This window comes from Lycium barbarum, chromosome 9, assembly GCF_019175385.1.
Source record: "Lycium barbarum isolate Lr01 chromosome 9, ASM1917538v2, whole genome shotgun sequence".
Lineage (NCBI taxonomy): Eukaryota > Viridiplantae > Streptophyta > Magnoliopsida > Solanales > Solanaceae > Lycium > Lycium barbarum.
The window spans coordinates 98,536,261-98,559,570 of NC_083345.1; the positions used below are offsets into that span (position 1 = coordinate 98,536,261).

Consider the following 23,310-nt stretch of genomic DNA (forward strand, 5'->3'; position numbering starts at 1 on the left):
TGATTTTAAAAAAAATAAATGTGAAAACTAAATAATCCGTTTTCTTCTTATTATTTTTTTTAAATAACTTTTCCATTTTTTAAACTATTTTTTTATTTTCTATAATTTTTGATATTTTTTACAAAAAATATTATTTTTCAGTTTTTTTAAACAAATAGTTTATTTTAATTTTTATGTAGGAACCATTATGATATTATTTATCCATGTGTATAATATTTGGTAATATTTTTATATAAAATGGAGAGGGTAGATGATGGTTGAAATGTGTTGTTTACCCTTATGTCTTTTCCTTTTGGAAACAATAGGACGGGAAAGGAAGACTTTGAATCGGAGACTTACAACACTTCTTTGGTCGAAACGTATAAATGCGTATTACCCCCCTTTGTCACAGTGCTTTTCTTTTGTCAAAAGCAATCTCTCACATTCCCTCAATTACTACTAAACTTCTATTCAAAATCATCCAATTTTTTCCCCTTATAAATTCGAAAAATCGCAGTTATCAACCATTGTACTACTAGTTCAATTTTTCAAAATACCTTTGTTCTCAGGTAAGAATTTTAATACCTTCATTCCTTTCCACTATATTTTGTAGCGATCTTAATTGAACTAGAATCTTGATTTTGTAGTTCAATAGCATATGGTTGATATTTTTAAATTAGCTGTTTTGGTAAATTTAGTCCCAGCTTGAATGATTGGATCACACTTCTATTGTGATTAATTTTTGTACTAAGTTCACCGGTAAGAATTTTAACACCTTGTTTTAATTGCAATGTTCAATTTTTCCCCACCATGTTTTGTATCCATCTTAACTGAACTAGAATCTTGAATTTGTAGTTCAATACCATATGTTAAATCTTTTGAAATTAGTTGTTTGGTAAATTAAAAGTCCCAGCTTGAATTCTTGGATCACAGTTTATTTTCTACCCACTAAGAATAGAACAAATGGGTTCCACTTTTTTAAGTCTTCAATGTGATTAATTTTTCCCTATATAAATTTGAATTAGGAGTTATTCAACCATTATAGTAGTTTAATTTTCCAAAATACCGAGCTCGCAGGTCTTTTAAATTGGAATGTTCAATTTTTTCCAATAGAATCTTGAATTTGTAGCACAATATCATATGGTTAATCTTTTGAATTTAGCTGTTTGAATTTTAGCACCTTGTTTGGATTGCAATGTTCAATTTTTTTCCACTATGTGTTAGAGAGATCTTAATTGAACTAGAATCACGATTTCTTAGCTCAATAGTATATGATTAATCTTTTGAAATTAGTTTTTTTGGTAAAACTTAAGAAGTTTCATCTTGAATGGTTGGATCACAATTTGCCCACCAAGGATAGAACAGATGGGTCCAACGAATTCAACGTTTTTACTCTTTAATGTGATTAATGTTTCCCCATATAAATTTGAATTCAGAGTTATTCAAACATTGTATTAGTTCAATTTTCCAAATACCTAGTTCACAGGTAAGAAATTTAACACCTTTCAATTGCAATGTTCAAATTTTCCTACTATGTTTTAGCGCGACCTTAATTGAACTAGAATCTTGATTTTGTAGCTCAATATCATATAATTGTTCTTTTGAATTTAGCTGTTTGGTAAATTTAGAAGTCCCAGTTTGAATGCTTGGATCACAGTTCTATTTTCTGCCCACCAAGGGTATAACAGACAAGTTCCAAGAATTCAACTTTTTCACTTTTTTTTTTTTTTTTTTTTATGAAACTGGTACTATTAGAATTCAACTTTTTCACTCTTTAGTGTAGTTAATATTTGTTTGGATTTGTAAATTTGCTCAATTCACTTAAACCCTTTATGGATTTCTCTCAGCAGCCAAATGATGCCTCGAGATTAGGGGGGTGTTTGGTATGAAGGAAAATGTTTTCCTAGAAAATAAGTGGGTTTCTTATTTTCTGGCATTTGGTATGTAAGCAAAAACATTTATATATAATCTAGGCAAACACTATGGAGGATGGGGGTGGGGATAGGGGTAGGGGTAGGGGTGTGGGGGTGGTGGGGCTAATGGGGGGAGGGGGTGGGATGTGTTGTAGGGTGGGAAGAGACAATCAATGTGGAATACCACTATGGAACTTTTTGTCCCTACTTTCACTAGGGAAGTCAATAACAACAACAATCTACCCAGTATAATCCCTATAATCCCACGTGCCAGGTCTGGGGAGGGTAGTGTGTATGCAGACCTTACCCCTATCTCGGGAGGACTTTCACTAGGGAAGTCATTTTACTTATTTTTAAGGAACTTGTTTTCTTAAAGAAAATGTTAAAAATTTTGACCAACCAAACATGGAAAATTGATAAACATTTTCTGGAAAATATTTTCCTCCATACCAAACACACCCTAGTGGAAATTCGAATGTAAAATTTACTATGTGTAGATTTTTTGCCCCAGCTGCAGGTTCTTGAGTAAAGAATCTACTGGCATTTCAATCATTGGTTGGACGCTCCTTTATAATTTGATCGAATGGATGTGGAGGGAGCCAGTACTTTGTCAGGAAATGGTGCACAATCTGTAGAATCTCGTTCCCGTCCAGTTCGGCGACATTTGAATAATGGTAAGTTCAAAGTGCAGAACCATTCAGTTATTCCCATGAGCCAGGTTTTCTGTGATTGTTAAATTCTGCGAAGAGTTTGGCTGAAGGGTTTAAGTGAATTGGTATATGATAGGTCAAATTACTAATCAAGATTATTGAGGAAAGAAAGCTCCTTTGATTCAAGTAAGACATGACAACAAAGAGCAGAAAGATTTAATAATAACTTGGTGACGGGCATCGACCATTATACCCAGTACCCACAATGATCGGCCAAACTATTGCTATCCATAATGGAAAAGAGAATTTTGCTACTAATATAACAGATAATATGATATAACACAAGTTGAGAGAATTTGCAGCTACTATAATTTTCAAAGGTATTCAAAAGCAACAGTAAAGATCTCAGCAATGAAAAAAACTGGGGAAGTCCTCAAGTTTATTCATTATGAGTGGGGGAGAGTGCCAATGAAATATGAGCTTGATGATATTATAGATCAGAATAAGTTGCCATCATGAATATTATAAAATAAAACCAACAAAACAAAGAAGAAGAAAAAGCTCTTATGGATAGAATTTTCTCTCTCAGTGTACTAGGTTCTTTAACGAGTAGATTTGAAGAAAATAATCAGAAAATAGTAATTGCTACTGCCATTGTTAAACTAGAGAAAATTACTTCTTGTGTTTTCACAATACTTGAAATGTCTCTTTTGTGGGAGTTGCTGATGTTATGCTGATGGTACTTTGGGTGGTGTTGACAGATGTTAATTCTCAGCATTGTTTAGGGTTGTGGTTTGGGATGGCTATTAATTATTTCTGGAATTGATCGAACCTTAGATGAGCTGGGAAGGACTTATGAGGATATGATCAATCTGAATTAGGGTGGTGATCTTATGCCATCCTTCTTGTATCTATTAAGACCTTTAAAATGGGAGTTCATCCAACTCTTGTAGAGACCTTAGGAAAAGCTATTAATCAGTTACTAGTATGGACACATTTAATAAGTAGTTAGGTGAAGAAAATTGAAGCTCATTGTCTATACCAGAGGACTTGCTTGATTTTTACAATAATGTTAAAGACATAAACTCAGAGTAATTGTTTTTTGTAAGCGGAATACGAGCACGTGAGAGTGATTTTCCATGATGCAAGATGTAGTGGCCTCTTCCAAGTAAAGAGTTTGGTGTGTCTATCTGTTGGTTATAAATTCTGTTTTTTGGTCAACTTACGGGATTAAATAAGCTTCCTCAGTAGTGTAAGAGGGTGTTTGGATTGGCTTTTTTTAAGTGCTTTTTGGCCAAAATAGCTTTTAAACTCTTTATGGTGTTTGGGAAATGTGAGAAGTGATTTAAGCACTTACTTTTAGGCCAAAAAAGTACGAAAATAAGCTAAAAGTTAAAAGTTGGGGATGGCTTTTAGCTTTTAGCTTATAAGCTACTTAATAAAAGCCAATCCAAACACCCTCTAGTAGCCTTCTTTGAAACATAGATTTCAGTTGTACTTCACATACTTAAGGTATTGCCGTTGTCAGTTGTCACTAGAGTTTTGGTATGTCTGTTTCTTTAAATTAAGCATATAAGGGGAATATGTGAGTTTGAGGAGTTCATTATGCCATCTCTCTATGAAATAGAATTGGTTAAGTGATTGTAACATTGGGATAACTGATGCATCTTTAATGAAAATATCAAGTTATGATTATTTCAGTTAAGCTTTTGTTCTATATTGATTGATACTCATCTAGTTGATTTCGTCTTTGTAGTTGTTGTTGTTGTTAATATTATAATTGTTATTATCAGCAGTTTCCGGTTGATCTTCTTCATTTCTCTCAAGATTATCTCTCAAGCTGAGTGTAATGCGCTCTATCTGCTTCATAACCTATAAAATACAGAAGTAGAGGCTAAATATTGGCATGTTTCTTTCTCACATTTGCAGCTGTATATCAGTTTACACAACAAAATCTCCCAGCGTGTAAACCTGTACTGACACCGTCATGGGTAACTAACTGAGAAGAAGTCTTTATCTGAAATTCACATTTCTTTTCTAAATCGACAGGGCATTGTACTTCTCTGACTACATCCTCTTAACAGGTCATTTCAATGTTTTTCTTGATTGGCGTCGTTTTTATTCCAATTGGACTGCTCTGTCTTTATGCTTCTGAAAGTGTAAGATTTTGCATTTCTGTTGATTAGAGAATTTATTAATTGTCTGCATAATCTGTTGTTCCTCCGTTCCTGATCTATAGGTTTGGCATAAAGGTTGATCAGAAAAGCATTTGCAGGTTGTTGAGATTGTTGACAGATATGATACAGATTGTGTGCCAGATAATTTCAAGAGCCAAAAAGTTGCTTACATCAAAGATAGCTCAGTTTCCAAGAATTGTACACGTTACTTAAAGGTAACGTTTCATTATGGGTTATGAGTTCACATTCAAGCATGCCTCTTATTATATATTGGTTCTCCAGTTCCCCTGGTTGTAAACCCTCTCCACATCCTGAGATGTGTACTCATTTTTAAGATACAGGCTTATTACCTTAATTGGATTCGTAGTCTAACTATTAAAACCTTTCCTTTATAAAAGTCCAATACTATATATAGACCAAATACCTAAAGAAATCTCTCTCCATCTCTTTCTTTTCTCCCCTCTCGATTAATTATAATTCCTTCATGGATTTTTCAAGAGGAAGTTTATACCATCCAAGGACATTCGATCACGATGATATAACAGCTATACGTAGAAGATACAACGATAACATCTACTACGACGGCGACAACAGTAATTGGGAAGAAGAGTATGTGATTAAGGTTTCAATCAAAGAAGCTTCATGTATTAATTGACTGAACGACACTTTCCCCTATTCTTCGAAGGGGATTTATATCATGATCGTGAGCGATGAGAGCGGGAGAGAGTTCAGCACAAGGAGGAAAATTGGAAAGCCAGTGCCAGAGTGGAATCAGGATATTGAGATCTGTTTCAGTAGCTATCCTATTGGTCAGAAATTGAAGTTGATGGTGGTTCGCGAATATTTCTATGACGATCCAGGAACGTCTACGGGTGAGGTAGTGGTAGGGAGGGCTACAATTCCAGTGCCTGTAGAACTGGGACAGCGTGAGAAAAAAAGAGTCACTGAATTAGTTAAACTTGTTGGGGTTGAGAAGAGGGTGGAAGCACTTATTAGCTATCAAACTTTGCTCACTAAGAGATATTATAGACTGGGAACTTTTTCTCGTCTTGATTAGTATTAGCGTTTTCAGTGATGTTCCTTGTTGCCTGCATTAGTGATTTTCTCTGATAAAAGTTAGGGTTGTTTTGCGTAGGGGAGCGGTAGGCAGAGGCCGATCTAGGATTTAAATTTAATGGGTTCAACTTCAAGATTCGCAGCACTAAACTCATTGTATTATCAAAATTATGAATTCGAATCTAATATATGTTGAGATTTCGAGTATGTTTTTACATATATATTTATATTCCATACCGAACGTTATGGGTTCAGATGAATTTGTGGTCAAAAGGCTACATCCGCCCCTTGCGGTAGATATATGCTTTGGATTTAAGTTTTACACATGGATATTATGATTTTTTTATTACATAGTTTTTTTTTTTTTTTTATAATTAATATCCACTTTTTTTTACATTGTTAATGACAGGTTAGTATTACTTTTTATGAAGTTATCAGTAAAGTTTATCATAATAATTTACTTATAATACCTTATATAGTATGAAATACTATTATTGGGAAATTCTGGATGACAAGCGTGGAGAAGTATTATTTTTTCCCTTCTTTCTTTCTAAAGGAAAAGGAAAATTTTGGTTCCTCAATAAGAGTATTTGATATTCTGTTTATGTATCAACCCCTGTTTCCCTTCGTTTAACATAGCACACAGTCTTTCATTTGGCTATTGAGACAGCATTAGTAATCTGCTGGCTTCTAATTCTGTGTATAGGAAATCAATTCTGATATGAATTTTCTAAATGTTAAAGGGGATAATATTTCTTGAGACAATCTTATACAACCCCTGTTCAAACTGATTCACCTGTGATATTTCATCTAACTGGTACCAGTCTATCTGGTATTTGTCAAATAATAGTAGTATTGAGAAATCATTACAGAATTACCCATAGATTCTGTACAAAGAACATATGTGTGTGTGTATATGTAGGTGGCAAAAGTAATATGATCCTCCCCCTCAAGTTTGAGCAGGTTAATGACCCGCTCATTTATTAACTCAGTCCATTTTGACCAGCCTAATTGAGCCCATCGGCAAAACCCATGAAAAACTTTGTCAAAATATAATATAAAACTAATAAACATCTTCTTATGAGTTTTGTGTGATAATTAAACTAATTATAAGAAAACAAACAATGCTAACCTTATATATTTGTTTTATACACACACACGTATGCTTAAAAATTAAAATAAGAATCATGGAAGGTAATATCAGAGGTTTCTTATGGTAGGGTTGAGATCATATTTTTTTTAAGTTGTGCAGTACAAACTATTGATTTGTGGATTAAAAAGTAAGAAAATATGTGACAACTCTATGCAAATACAGTATATTGTCATTTATTAAATAATAACATATTATTGTATAGGCAATCAGGTTATGTGACAGATAAACACAAAGTTATTAAAAAGCATCAATAGCAGCATTCTTAGCTGATGTATGATGATAAAGTGCGTATTTAAAAAATGTTCTTTCTTTTTTCTTTTCCTTTTGAAAGAGCTTTACATACCACAAGAAAATAAAAGAAGAAACTGTATAATTTATGGAAGTTCTTTGTTGAACAAGGAAGAGTTGGATGTCCTTTTCCTCTAATTGAAATATATAAGCCAAACTCTTGTAATTTCTTTCAATGAAACAGGGAACCACTGGTTTCAAATTGTAGAAAGTCTTCGGTAATAAAATATCCAGAAAACTGCTGGAAAATCATATTTGACCTAAAATAGCACTGTGGTGGTGATCTTAATCAGTTGCGCTAGATCTTCAATGTAAGCTTACATTTCCATAAGAAATTTTGAATTAGAAAAAAGTTACTTTTACAAATAACATATATGTTTTATGTTATCATACATTCACATGTCAGTGCATGCTTGCATCATATGTATTATGAAAATTTTAAAACAAATTAGATTAAATGGAACTTCAGTTACCTTATTAAAATCTAAGGGAGCCAGCTCTTGCATTGTTAACGTCAGGTAACCTATCTTATGCATCTGGGAATGTTATTTCACCAGGTCTTCTGACATACATTTGGACAGAGTTCAAAACTTTGTGAAACTATGTTTTCTACCATCTTTTGAATCTTGAACTGAGTTTTGTCCATCACACAAATAATTCTTCTAAATTTACTTATAAAAAGAAGATAACTACTAAAAGAAAATTTTCTTCTCACTTGTATCGCTGGGGATAGAGCTTATTCCTTGTTGACATTGTGCCATTCAATCTGTATATTGTTCATCGCTCATCCAGCAGTATACTGCATCATTCCATCTTTTTTCTGCAGACACGGCCAAACTTTGCCTTTTGCTTTTACTTGTGATCGAATTTCCATGATTGTAGCGATCATCTCTAGTTGAAATTTTTTCTTTATCCTCTTCATTGATTTGTTTTGTGTTTGAAATTGTCTTTGTGCAGGTGCCCCAAAATATGAAAGCTCCAATTTACATCTATTATCAACTCGATAACTATTACCAGAACCACAGAAGGTAATAACTCCTTGGTTTTATTTTTCTTTTTCAAGTACCAATTTTCGCTGGTAATCATGAAAGATTGGAAATACTGGCATTTAATTAGTTGATTATCTCAAGATTTATAAGTTCCTCTCTCTCTCTCTTTATTTTATATGTATGTAATATAGATGCTTTTCTCAGTTATGTCATATTCTTATCGTATTATGTACTAGTTGTACCATTTAGTTTCTTCTGTATCTTCTTTATTCCTCATTTTTTTTTTTGGAGTGTTGTTTGCATTTTCATGACTTCTTTGCTCTTGTTATTTCTCATTTTCGCATTGCTTTGATTTGCTTGTCTGTATTTGACTCTTTTCCCTTGTTTTCCCTTGTTTTCTTTTGAGCTGAGGGTCTTTCGGAAACAGCCTCCCTACCTTCCAAGGTCGGGGTAAGGTCTGCGTACACTTAACCCTCCCCAGACCCCACACTGTGGGATTCAACTGGGTATGTTGTTGTTGTTGCTATTGTTGTTGTTGGAGTGTTGTTTGCATCTATCATCACTTTTTCCTCTGTCTGAAGTCCATTTTGTTATCGATCACCGCAAATTGTTCTTTCCTGACCTAGCTTGGTCCTTTCAATCCAGGTACGTCAAAAGCAGAAGTGATAAACAGCTTTTACACGGATTAACATACAATGATACGAGTTCCTGCAATCCCGAAGGAGAAAACAATGGTCTCCCAATTGTTCCTTGTGGTTTGATTGCATGGAGCTTGTTTAACGACACATATTCCTTCTTCCGTGGGGCAGATGCTATAAAAGTCAACAGGAAAAATATTGCTTGGAGGAGTGATCGTGAACACAAATTTGGGAAAAATGTTTATCCGTTCAATTTCCAGAGCGGGTCTCTAATTGGTGGTGCAACATTGGACCCTAACATTCCTGTAAGGCCTTTGACAGATGCAGCAACTCTGATTATTCTTTACTGTTAAATGAAACATATGAAAATGCTTATAAAATTGAAAGTTAAATCAAGGCATACAAATTAAGGAGCGGCACTTCATTTTAGAGTTGATATCTCTTCTTGAATCCTAGACTAAAGAAGATGGACAAAAACTGAAAAATTGAAAATAAGTAATCATTTTTGATAAATTTGAATATTTTCCTGGATGAACGTGTACATGAGTCACCACTAAGACCAAATACTGATCATTGAAAGCTCTCATGCTCTCTATATTAGATTCCCGGCCACTTGTTGTGAGGCTGCTTAGTAAAATTTTCACATCTCTGTTTGGTCTAATGCGGTGTCTTGATTTACAGTACAAAAATAATAACACTGAACTTGAAAGTTCTTGCTAGGTTTCATTCTTAGATGTGGTCCTTGAGATGTTGCGGTCATGACCCGAGTCTTTATATCACTTTTTTTGTTTTGATTTCTGAATCCTTTTTTAAGGATTGGAATTTTAGCACTTTGTTTGTTACGGATTAGTTTCAATGATTTAAGCATAAATTATGACCTTGACATTGTGTCTCTTGTCTTCTCTTTCAAGTATATGGATTTGACTTCTATTAACTCTTTTCTCTAATGTCTCCTTTTTCATGGATCTTATTTCCTCTTTGGAATGGATTGATGGAACCAATCAGCTAAGTGATCAGGAGGATCTCATTGTATGGATGCGTACTGCTGCTCTTCCTACCTTCCGTAAGTTATATGGAAGAATTGAAGTGGACTTAGAGGAAGATGACTTAATTATGGTGAATCTTGTTAACAACTACAACACGTATAGTTTCGGTGGAAGGAAGAAACTTGTTCTTTCAACAACCAGCTGGCTGGGAGGTCGGAATAACTTCCTTGGGATGTCCTACGTTGCTGTTGGTTCTTCATTTATGTTCCTCGCTTTTGTCTTCTTGTTACTTCATGTGAAAAATCCAAGGTAAACCTTTATGCGGGCCAATATACAAATTAATTCTTCATGAGACCCTCATATATGTGCCAAAATTCTGTTCTTTATTCATATATGCTTCATGCTGTACAGTGAAGGCACCCTTCCTACCCCTCTTCCCTGCCCCTTCCCTGCAGGAAATGTGAAAAAACAGATTTCTATGTTTTCCTCTTGACCATCTACGAAGCAAATTTGCAGAGAATGTTGTTTTTCATTAAGATATATCTGAAGCACAATAACAAGAAACTGGTTGCCAGTTATACTAGTAAAAGCAATTTTCTTGGTAATATTTGTCAGTTTCTATTCTTGAGAGTTTAAGTGGGGGGAGATATATATATATATATATATATATATATATATATATATATATATATAGAGAGAGAGAGAGAGAGAGAGAGAGAGAGAGAGAGATGACTTTCGTTCACTAGCAAGAACATTAGCGTAGCCTACTATTGAGAATTTGAGATTAGCTAAGTAATTATAGAGGAAGCAGAAACACAATATCCTATTGACCCATTGACCTAATCTAGTCCAACAGTCCCTCTAGGAGCGTATGCCTCTTTGACTTCTCACAGCAGGCGCTTCTCTTAGTATAGTTCCTGGTGTCTTTCACCCTTTTTCTACTAGATATGACCGTCCACCCCAAACTTACAGATAGGTCCAGAAAAAAACGAACAACTTCGTTATAAATTCAACCACTTTTTTGCAGGCAAGGTTCTATTAGCATCACAAACAGTTATAAATTATCCTTTTTCTTCCCCTAAGAAGCATAGACTAGTTGAAGAATTGCAGTAACATTTCGTAGTTTTTCCCTGATCAACCCAGGAGAAAGTAGTTGATCACTCCTCGATCCCATTTTATGTGTAAGTGTTTTACTGGGCTTGAAGTTTAAGAAATTAAAGAGACTTTTTAACAACTTAGCCAAATATATGCAAAATATCAAAATTATCTTTTTAAATGAGTGATGGTGAGATTTCCACAAGCCTTTTCATTTTCTCTCTCCTTATAAAAGAATAAACTTTTATATCAGTTGGATCCCACCATGTTATGTCACCAAGTCATGTCACTAAGGGTAAAATTGAGATACTACTAAATAGTTTCCAAAAGAGAAAGATGCCATTCTTTTTTTTAACACACTATAAAAGAAAGCATATTACAGAAAATGCGATAGAGGTACCTTCCTGGGGGTTGAGCACGCATAAATTAGCTAGAGAAAAAACGTTTCCGTGAAGGTTCCAAGGATGTAAAGTGATTGAGAGGGAAAGATTTGAAATATATTGTTCTCTTTGAATTTAGTGTTTTAAGTTAACTAACAACCAGTAGCAAATTTAACGTTCATCAAATTGATCTTGGGATATTAATTGCAACAAAGAAAAGCCAATCATACACATTATTTTAGAATAGTGATTGTTAAGTTACTAGAAGATTACACTTTGTTTGGATGGTTGTTACATATTGTTTCATAATGTATTGTATTATATCTTATTGTGTTGTATCGTATTGTCTTGTATTGTTTTGATGAATACAACATTTGGATATATTGTATTGTTTCCCGTCATTACATAATGTTAAACATCAGCAATTTGAAAGATAAACCTACAAGAAAAGCAAGGTACGGTGTAGAGCTATCATAAAAAGATACAGTAAACGATAAACTATGATTAATAGATAATAAGGAAAGACAAATCAGGAAAAAAGGTAATAATGCGATCACACCAAATCGGTCGTCACATAAAATTGGACTTTTTATCGTTACATAACGATGGGCTTTAACGAGAGGATACATTAAAATTTAAGTAACAATCAAAACAAACATTGTTTTTAACCTAACAACACAATACAATAGGTAACAACCATCCAAACAAGCTGTTAAAGAGAGATTATGTTCAACAACAACCAGTTGTAACATCACCCACCTTTTGGAAAGAATCTTGGAACTAAAATCAAGTATAATAATCCCTTACTGGGCAAACGGCTTTGGAGATTCGCAGTGGAGGTACAAGCGTTGTGGAGGGGGGTGATAGCAGATTAATATGAGATTACGGGAGGAGGGTGGAGAACTAGAGGTATTACTTTGCCTTTTGGTTGTGGTTTGTGGAGGAATATATTGAAGGGATGGGATGATTTCTTCGAAAACATCTCATTCAAGGTCGGAGACGGGAGGATAATGAAGTTTTGGGGATATTGATGGTGTGGGGACTTAATTCTGAAAGATGAATTTCAGAGTTACTTGACAATTCAACAAATTAGGAGGACACAAGGCGGAGAGACTTTTTGGGATTTGAGATGTAGAAGGGAATTCCTTGATTGGGAAGTGGCTGAGTTGCAGAGACTTCTAGCCTTACTACATAGGCAAGTCAATTTGTCTGATTTTCCTGATGTTTGGCGGTGGGGTCTAGTGAACAATGGATTGTTCTCCGTGAAGTCTTTCCACGAGAAACTTTTGGTTAGGGAGGAGCATGTTTTTGCATGTAATGCTATATGGATTCCAACAGTGCCGAGGATGGTGTGTTTCTTCACTTGGCTAGCTGTTAGAGGGGTGATTCTGACAACGGAAAATCTTAGAAAGCGGAAGGATGTTTGTGTCAGTTGGTGTTACATGTGCAAAGAGGCGGACGAGGACGTGGATCATCTTCTTCTACATTGCTGGTGGACTATGAGGTTACGGTGGGATATGTTCAGGTGGTTTGGCACTCCATGAGTGATGCCAACAACTGTGAAAGAATTGATGTTTAGCTGGAAGAGCGGGAGTAGGAGGAGAAGACGAAAGGCTTGGAACGTGGTCCCACTTGCTTTAATGTGGGTTGTTTAGAGAGAGAGAAATAGGAGAGCTTTTGAAGGAGTGGAGTCGAGCTTCTCTCAGTTGAGGACTAGTCTCCGTTCCCTTATTTTCTTTTGGTGTACAGAGAAAGTTCCCTCTTGTATAGACGATTGGGTGGAGTTTGTAGAGAATCATTTCGTTTTGTAGATCCTTTACATTTTGGTATACTCTTTGTATACGACTGTTTTGACCATGTTTATGAATGAAAATACTTTTACCTGATCTAGAAAAAAAAGATGAATTCTTTTTTAGGATTCTATTCTGTATATTATATGTTCAGATAAAGTTATAGGTAACTTACTCGGCCACCCTTATGCCAATAATATCAGAAGGGCAAGATGACATTTTGTTATCCATAAAAGAAAAAAAAAAAAAAGGGAAAAGGCTTACCTTGTACTTATGACTGATATATCATGGTTTTACCCAAAAATTTGAATCATAATTGTATATTCGAGGTGGGGGTACCTTTAAAAAAAAAATTGAGGTCGGGGCAGGGGGATGAGTGTTTGCATTGGGTTTCATTATTATGACCAAAGTTCAGAACCAACACTTTGATGATAGAATGATAGAAAGTCTACAACCAGTGCTGAAATTTTTAAGTGGGTATACTTTCTGATATGTTTTTTTCCCAAGCTCATTTTATGGAAAATGGTTGGTCCACCACTGAAGCAAATGGATGTTCATTTTCAGAGGGTTAGAAGATGTTTCCGACAGTTCAAATTTCCATTGCAGATTATATGGTTCAACAACCCTCATTATGAGTTCTCCATGGACGATCTTCATGCAGATTCACAGCCTTTCTAAGGCCTTGACTTCTGCTCGGAACTCCTGATTTAATAATTACAATTTTGAAAAAGCTGGAGTTCAGCTGTAGGGATTTCATAGTATGGATTAAGCAATTGTACTTCATGTGCTGCATGATGGTTTTCTTTTTGGGGGGTAGGGGTGGAGGGAAGGGCAGGTCTTTTGCTTCCATTTTTTGCCAAAACGTTTGCCCATGTCTTTGTGACCAGTTGAAATTTCTTTACTATTATGCCCGGCCTTAGGACTTGAGTCATTTGCTGTGGCTGCAAAAACCTTATTGGGTTGCCAATTGCATTTGCACAAAGTATAAATACTAATTATTTGAGTGATGAACTAGGTCTGGCAGAGAACAAGACCACATATCCAATCTGAATTCTGTGGCAGCTTCGTTATCTGTAACCCACCTGAATACTTCTATAGGATTTTCAGTACAAACTATTGATTTGAGTGATATGATCGGTAAAACTTGAAGTTCGTTAAAATTTGCCTTCTGTGACAATAAACAAAATTTTGCATATATGTAACTATTGGTTGCCCGTGAAGAACCAAGCAATTACAGATTTACAGTATGCTGGAGAGGGGCTGCCAATTTACTAGTCCCAGCTCAATAAAGAATATTGCTTGCTGAGTGGCTGACAACTTAACATATTGCTAGATTTTTAGTCTCAAAAAAAAAAAAAAAAAAAAAACATATTGCTAGCTTTTAGTTTTTTCATTTCCATGTCATCAAGATGGTTTTAAATCTGCCTCACTGCAAATAATTAGTATATTTTTCTGTAAAATGTGCTCAGAGTTGTTAACCTTGCTCTGGTTACTGATACTAAGAGGTTATACATCCCATTAAATCATTGTTGTGCAGCCTTTAGTCGGGACTTTGATTTGAGCTCCCCTTTATGCAGGCCTTATGGAGATACAAATTTATCTTGGAACTGGAAAGGCATGTCAAACTAGAAGGTATCACTTCGGCTGAATTACAAATTCCTCTTTGAAAAGTTTGGCTTCATGAAGTGCACTTTATTAATGAGAACAACAGAGTATCTGCTAAGTTGTTGGAATCGTAAAACCAAATTTGGTGTATCATTTTAGTAACTTGTTCTGGCATGCTAATACCTATATGTATCTTTGAAATTTGCTTGAGTAGTTTCCCGGCAAAATGATTTAGCAAAACCCGTAGCTACTATTGGCTGGGTGTGTACTGTGTAGTATGAATTATTGAAAGTTAGCTACCTAGCTATTTAGTATGTATTTGCAAGATAAATCAGATAATTCTCTTCTTATACTAGCAACATGCAAATTTCATTCAGATGGTCAGTGAAGCATGGGTTGATGAAATTGAATTATATGAGTTTCTGCAATTTTTGAATGTTTGATATTACTTGCATGACAAAATCTTTCTTATGGGAGTTGATGGTATCAGACTGTGTTTGGTATGGAGATTGTTTTTCAATTTTGCCATGTTTGGTTGGTCAAAATGTTTTGGTGAGAAAACAAATTGCTGATTGACTTCTTCGCACCCTCCAAACCCACCCCTGCCTGCCCCCTCCTCACCATCCCCATCCTAAATCTGTCATTTGGGCATGTGATGCGGAGAGACACAAATGCCCCTGTGCGGAGGTGCGAGCGGCTGGCTATGGATGGTTTCAGAAGAGGTAGAGTTAGGCCGAAAAAGTATTGAGGAGAGGTAATTAGACAGGACATGGCGCATCTTCAGCTTACTGAGGACATGACCTTAGATAGGAGGGGATGGAGGACTCAGATCAGGGTAGAAGGCTAGTAGCTAGTCGCGTTTATCCTTTCTTGCTAGTAGTCGCATTGATCTTTAGTTTCTTGTCCCTTGATTCTGCGAGTATCTGTTTGCACAGAATGGTTTATCATGGCTTATTCACTTTCGTTGTTTTCATTTTCATAATTGTTTTGAATTGTTTACCCGCATCTAACCTTTCCTATGCTTTTTCTTGAGCCGAGGGTCTTCCGGAAACAGCCTCCCTACCTAAGGTAGGGGTAAGGTCTGCGTACAATCTACCCTCCTCAGACCCCACATTGTGGGACTCACTGGGTATGTTGTTGTTGTATAGTGTTTTGCTAGATTATATATAAATGTTCTTGGGACTATAATTTTTGCTAATTACTCACCAAACACCAAAAAACTCCGTCTTTCAAAAAAGTATTTCAGGAAAACATTTTCCTTCCTACCGAACACTCCCTTGATGTTATATTTTATCCAAGTATTTAATGGTTACTTAAAAATACTATGGTTTTGGGATCTTATCACGGTTGCATATATTAGCCCTTTTTGTTATTTGGATAACATAGAATGTATCTCATATGTGCAGATGGATTTCCATGAACAGCACCTTGTCCTCGTATATAAATGAAGTGATATCAGTTTTTTTCAGAGGGAAAAAAGTATAGATTATAGAGGGGTAAGCAATTCCTACAATTGGCCATTGACGATGTGTTAGCCAGTTTAATTTATGGTGATCAGTTCTGGCATATATTGTTTTGTATAGTCCATATGAAATATTGTGAAGAGGCTCTTATTGGTGTTCAAAAAGTCTATTACATTCTATTTTTACTATATGGTGTGCAATAATTAAAATTTCCTTTGGAACACACCAAGTGTATAAATTATACGGAAAAGTCTCAAATATGCCATCGAACTATCGGAAATGGCTCATTTATGCCACTCGTCAATAGTTTGGCTCATTTATGCCATCGAACTATTGGAAATGACTCATTTATGTCACTCATTAATAGTTTGGCTCATTTATGACAGTGACGTTACCAAAATGACTCATTCATGCCGTTTTCATTAACGACGATTTACAATATCAGATATGATACGTGACCTCCAACTAGATGGTTGTGGGTGGGTCCGGTGTATAGGTCGGATTTTTTTATTAAGTTGGGATTTAAAATTGAGTTGATTTAATTAAACGACGTAGACCTCTAATTGGAGGCCACATGTCATATCTGATATTATAAAAAAGGCGTTAATGAAAATGGCATGGATAAGTCATTTTGGTAATGTCAATGGCATAAATGAGTCAAACTATTAATAAGTGGCATAAATGAGCTATTTTCGATAGTTTGATGGCATAAATGAGCCAAGCTATTGATGAGTGACATAAATGACCATTTTCGATAGTTCGATAACATATTTGAGCCTTTTCCGTAAATTATATACCATGATATTACTGGCATTTCTGACCTGCTAGTTTGGAATAATCTTGTTTCTAAGCATTAATAAAATAATGTTGAAGAAAAGTATCCCTGTCGATGGGCCGGTGGGTTATCACGTTTCCGGGTCATTTGCATTTTTGTGCCATTTTTTCCATTTTTTTGCACGGATTGCCCTTCTTTTGGGGTGGTCTTTAAATTTTGCCCCTCATATTTGTGGTCTTTAAATTTTGTCCTTCGCTTGGATACCTGAGGTTCTGGGTTCGAACCCCCGCTCAGGCATAAAATAAAAAATAATTTCGCAAGACAGAGCTGGGGGGAGTGTATGCCGGATCCAATATAAAGTCCTTAAGGAAAAACTAAAGTTATGCCGGAGGGGCATAACTTTTCTTCAAGACATAGTTTAGTTATGCCTTATGGGGCAAAACTTTTCCTTAAGGAACTATGCTTTATGGGCAGACTTTTAATTAAGGCATAATCAAAAGTATGCCCCATAAGACAGAACTTTTTCTTAAGGTATAGACTGTGCCTTATAAGACAAACTTTTAGTTATGCCTTAAGAAAAAATTCCGCCTTATGTGGCATACTATAAAAGTTTGCCCATTAAAAGTATGTGTAACACCTCGTAAACTTGAACTAGGTGTGAATGTGTAAAAATCTAGTATTAAGATGATATTATGTCTATTATGAATCCATTCTTGATGAATTCGGGTGGAGGATGGTCGTTTTGAAGTCAAACCAACTAGTGAAGTTCTTAAGGGCTTTTAAATTCGCCTAAGTTTTGGTAGGTCTGTCTTCTGGGCGATTTTCATGAAAATGTGTTGCGAATTTGGAAAAAACTTCCTTGATGAAAGTTGTAGATCTTTGAAAGAGTTTTCCAACCATAGGTCGTGGTCCCTCACAGCATATCGGAATCAAAAGTTATGGCCATTCTACGACAGACAGTTTGGGGGCGAAATATCACGTTCTGTCGCACTTTGCGGCGCAACATGCGACCCGCAAACACAACATGCGGCCACGCAGTTCCACCGCAAAGTGTGCCAGTGAGAGTTGGTCAGCTGGCAAGCTTTGCGACACAACATGCGGCTCGCAGAGCATGCTTTACGTCTCGCAAAGCGTGCCGCATGTTGTGTCGGTCCAGAATTTTCTGGACCACTTTAAATATACCCGACTCGACCAAAAATCTTATTTTTCATCATTCTTGGCCAAGAAAACCTCTAGAACCCTCTCTAACATTCATCCACAAAAGGATTCAAAGGAAATCCATGATCAATAACACCAAATCCATAAACTCATGATTCTTAACATGATTCTTTTGACCAAAACCTAGGGTTGCAACATAATTCTTTCCAAAGGGATTCAAGCTAGGGTTTGGGTGTTCTTTATTAGAAAAGTGATTTGTTAAACCTTGTTTAACAAATTAAGGTTTGTCTCCTTTTTAAAACCTTATTTTGGATGTATGTCTCTTTTGAACATACTCTTTGATTATGAAGGTAATTGGTATGTCTCTTTTGAAAATCCTTTAATGAATGAAAGGAAAAGAAATCTTTTCATGTTTCTCGAGCTCTAATTCATGTCTAAATGGTGGTTAATGTGTGTGAGGGACAAACCCACATTAAACCTAGATTGCAACAAACCCTATATACAGGTATGTAATATTATGAATATTTTCCTCTATAAGAGATGCTTAATAATGATGGTTAAAGATTGGTAATGACATTCTCATTGATGAATTGGGACGTGGAAACCTTTTGTAAAGAAGTTATACGTTTTCAAAACTTTGATTGGAATGACTTATTCTTTCGATATGGCATGATGAACTTTAATGTTATTGATGGTGTGACTGCTTTGAGACAAATTGTGAATCGGCTTCTATGCCATGGACTTTGTTATTGTGTTTGCCTTGCTATTCGGGAGGAAGAGTAGCCATTATGGATCCTAGTGTATTAATTGCCTTGCCATTCGGGAGGAAGAGTGGCCACTTCCGGGTTCGCTACCTGGGGTGTATTAATTGCCTTGCTATTCGGGAGGAAGAGTAGCCACCGTGAATCCATATTCCGATGAATTGCGCAGTATGCCTTGCTATTCGGGAGGAAGAGTAGCCACCGTGAATTCATATTGCGGTGTATTACGCAATGTTGTTGATATTGAGTTGGGCCCATATGGGCGATTGTGATATCCATCTTTATTTTGGAACTGATATTTATGCCTGATCGATTTAAAGCATAATTGAAACCGGGATTTTGGAATGGCTTTATAAACTGTTCAACAAACAATATTAAGAATCATAAAGTGGAATGACAGTTTTATACTATCTTTTCAGAACTGATTTCTTTATGTATTATTATATTTTATTTTTATATTACTCATTGTCCTCGAGGCACTCACTGAGTACAAAGTAGCCCTTTTCGGTTCGGGATTGGGCTAACGCGACTTTACATTACAACAGGCTAGTACTCAGGCATACCATTGTTGTTTTTTATGGTATGTTAGGTAACGCAGGAGAGCAGGTTCGTGATACTTCAGGCGCTTAGGAAGGACTTGCTATTGCTGCTGATTTGGTGAGCCCACACGTTCATTCGTGGGACACCCTATTTTTTTTTGTTCACTTATTATTAGTTTTTGGGCTGCGTCCCGATGAGTCAAACTATTGCCTCGTTATCCTAGAAGCTCCATAGTATACATTCTTGTGGGTAGTTGTTGAGTTTTGTTAACTCTTGGGCGTTGTCACGTTTTGATTAACTTTTACGATATTAAGACTTCCGCTGATTTAGTTTATGTATTCATGATTTGTTACATTTAATTTATAGACTGTTGGAGGCGAATGTTGAACCTGGCGGGTTCAAATATTATTATTATGTTGTTTAGGTCCTTCCGATGTTGTTCATGACGTCGGATGCCGGTCACGTCTAGGGTGGGTTTTGGGGCGTGACAGTATGCCCCCACCGGCATAAATTTGTGAAGGAATTATCAAAGTTATGCCGGACCCGGCATACTTATGCCAAGTCTGCCCATAAGGCATAAGTATGCCGGGTCCGGCGTAAGTTTGGTAATTCCTGAACAAGTTTATGCCGGTGGGGGCATACTTTAAATGGGCAAGCTTTTATGCCAGACCCGGCATAAACTTGTGAAGGAATTACCAAAGTTATGCCGGACCCGGCATACTTAAGCCAAGTTTGCCCATAAGGCATAAGTATGCCGGGTTCGGCATAACTTTGGTAATTCCTTCACAAGTGTATGCCGATGGGGGCATAGCGAAATTTTAACTCTGCCTTGCGAATTTTTTTAAAATTTTGAGTGTATAGGGGTTCGAACCTGGAACCCATGGGATTTAGCCGAAGGGCAAAATTTAAAGACCACCCCAAAAGAAGGGCAATTCTGCGAATTAAACATATGGACTAGTCTTTAATTTTGTCCCTTGAATCGCTGGTCTTTAAATTTTGGCCATACTTCTCATTTAATGAAAATTTGTTGGCCAAAATCCCAGCAAAGTAAAAAAAATAAATCGCAAGGCAAGATTTCATATCAAACTATGCCTATTCGGGGTAAAGTTATGCCTTAATGCATAGTTTTGTAGTATTCTACAAAACTATGCCGGACAAATGTAGTTACAAAGAAGTAGGATAACTTAATTTTTACAGAACTATACCACAATGTATAGTTTGTATGTAGTTACATAGAAACTATGCCTTGGACAAGGCATACTTTAATTTCTACAGAGTTATGCCACAAGACATACTACATAACTTTGCCTTAAGGCATAACTTTTGTCCGAATAAACATAGTTTTCATGAAATCTTGCCTTGATTTTTTTTTTTTTTACTCTGCTGGGATTTGGAATGTCAAGGGTATTTTCGGCCACTTAAAGTGCCGAAAGGCAAAAATAAAAGACTAGCAATTTGAGGGGCAAAAATTAAAGACCACCCCCGAAATAGGGCATTTGTGCGAATTGCCCTTTTGTACTAGCCCTTCAAGACAAATAACTTTTTTGCGGGGCATAAGTTTATATTTTCGCATGATAATATCCCATAAGTTATGTTGGGGCCCTTAAAGAACTTATGCCATGCTAAGCGTAAGTTCAATTTTGAAGCGCAAAAATTAAAGACCAGCTATTTGAAGGACAAACTGTTCAATATCTTCTGATTTTGCTGGTGGCAGGCTTATGTTAGCAAACCTTGACTTAACATGCACCTATAGAGCAAAACCTAGTTAACGTGCGGGTTTTTAGTTGACATCATAAGCTTTTACTTGGGTTTAGTTATTGGTGATCAGGGGTGTATAAAGGGAACCGATAAAACGCACCGAGTCGATAATCCCAATCAAATCGAGAAAACATCCGATTAGTGGTTTGGGTTTAAAAAGAAAAACCCGACCACTATTGGTTCGGTTTGGTTTTAACTAAAAAAAGTCAAACCGAATCAAATCAACCCGGCATTACATGTATAAATTTCAAAAATATTGTATACATAAAAATATTTATTTATAATGTAATTTATAAACTTTTTCATAGTTTTTTGTCTTTTAACATATTATTTCAAGCTTGAAATTAGTATTGAATGGTCTAATAAGTTTTATAGCCCATAGATATTAGTAACTCAAATAAAACCCACATTTATACTGTTCAACTCATTCAAATTTCGTTGTAACAATTCAAGAAGATGACAATCAAAGTGTTTGTTGTGACTAAACTAAAACTAAAAGTAAAAATTGAATATGAGTGTTTTTGTGACTGAGAAACTCGTGACGAAGACTGTAAGGTTTATCAGATGAGAGAAAGTTTCAGGGTCATGGCTTTTGACAATCCAGTTGATCTTCTGACAATTCTACCTATCTCATTTCCTGGGTTACTAGTTGATGGGTTAATTATAACTTTATGATATTCTTTCGAACTATTCACGAGTCTGTAGATGTTACTATAACGCCTATATTTCTATAGTAGCCAGAGGTAACAAGAATACATTTACTTCTCCGTCACCAACTAAGTAGGGCTAAAGGGTATATTTCTATCCTCAGTAACGAAACGATTAAATCGAACAAACTCTATTTATTCTTATTACGTACGTCAATTCCCTCTTTCAAGTCCAAATCATGCACCATAGATAGTGTCTAATTAGTGATAAAGTAATTAAACAATTAAGCACAAGAATAAATAAGCAACCCAAAATATGAAAATTTAATTGATAGAAATTGGCGTCCAATCAACTATCACGTCTTTCGCCATAACCCTAGAAGTAAGAAGTTTAGCTACTCATGATTCTAGATGAAGAAGAATTCACGAATAATCTAGGGTTAAAAAGAAGAAAATAAAATAAACCTAGAGAGAGAAAGTAAAGATGACAGCTTCCAAGTCTTAGCAAAAATCCCAGCACGTCATTAACAATTAATAAAACGTCTATTTATAGTCTAGGTTTTAAAACAAAAAAAATAATTAGACCAAATCCTAATCAAAACGGGAGAACTAGCAGTCCGCTCGCGTTACACCCGCGTCGCATGTGCAACACGGGTATTCTCTGAGATTTTTGATTTTGCTTTGGTCTGCAGCTGTTTTTCACGTCTACTACCCGCGACGCGGGTCTCACGTATGTTTGCCTTCTACGCGACGAGGGCGTAACGCCCATCTTCCTTCAGTTGTCCAAAAAATCTTCTAAGTGTCGCGAGATCCTCTCATTGACTCGTGCACACATAATTACCTCCAAATTCACCCAAAATTTCTCGGTTTCTTATTATTTGTCCTCATTGTACCTAGACACACAAAACAACCCAACATAAGCACGGATACAACTATTCAATCATAGAAAATGCGATTAAAGTACTAAGAACAAGAGGTAAGGTGACGTTAAATATCGATATTTGTGCCAAATATCAATATTATTAAGTTAAAAGAACTGTTGTAAAAAATTTAATGTAAGGAAGGTAAGCACAATATTGTAAATCACAGGGAGGTTAGTGTTATGAAGCCAAGCCTAAGTGGAGTTCTATGAAATTATCAGTATTTATAAAAGTAACTTCCACTCAATAAGTTTTAAATACAGTCAAACTGTTCTATAATAACAATTCTGTATAACAATATTTTCACTATAACGGTCTTGTTTTGGGAACCGATTTTTCATGGTCTCTATAATAACATTCCGCAATAACGACAAAAAAATATCTAGACAAACGACATCGTCTAGAGGAGATTGATGACTGTACTTTTATTCATACCAAACATACTTGAATTCAAGATTATCAACAACAACAACATGCCCAGTATAATCCCACAAGTGAAATCTGAGAAGGATAGAATGTACACAGACTTTACCCTATTTGAATTCAAAATTATAGCTTCCATAAATTAGTTAATGGGTAGCGATCAATA

General features: G+C 35.7%; 1 protein-coding gene across 9 annotated transcripts; it reads left to right on the plus strand.

Moving 5' to 3' along the window:
• The first annotated feature begins 268 nt into the window (after positions 1–268).
• Positions 269–19,807, plus strand: LOC132609137 (putative ALA-interacting subunit 2). 9 transcript variants are annotated; one of them, XR_009570706.1, is made up of 11 exons: positions 270–548; positions 2,404–2,566; positions 4,472–4,533; positions 4,627–4,701; positions 4,818–4,934; positions 8,174–8,244; positions 8,851–9,148; positions 9,849–10,138; positions 14,672–14,726; positions 16,106–16,195; positions 19,446–19,807. XR_009570706.1 is itself a non-coding variant. In XM_060322994.1 (10 exons), exons 2-9 carry the CDS (start codon positions 2,476–2,478, stop codon positions 14,721–14,723), a joined length of 1,056 nt encoding a protein of 351 aa, XP_060178977.1. In that variant the 5' UTR covers positions 269–548; positions 2,404–2,475; the 3' UTR covers positions 14,724–14,726; positions 19,446–19,807. The 9 variants fall into 9 exon arrangements, 8 of the variants coding, with proteins under 8 accessions (XP_060178977.1, XP_060178976.1, XP_060178975.1 ...); XM_060322994.1 differs by lacking the exon at positions 16,106–16,195 and having other exon boundaries at positions 269–548; XM_060322993.1 differs by lacking the exon at positions 19,446–19,807 and having other exon boundaries at positions 269–548; positions 2,410–2,566; positions 16,106–16,378.
• Positions 19,808–23,310: the final 3,503 nt, after the last annotated feature.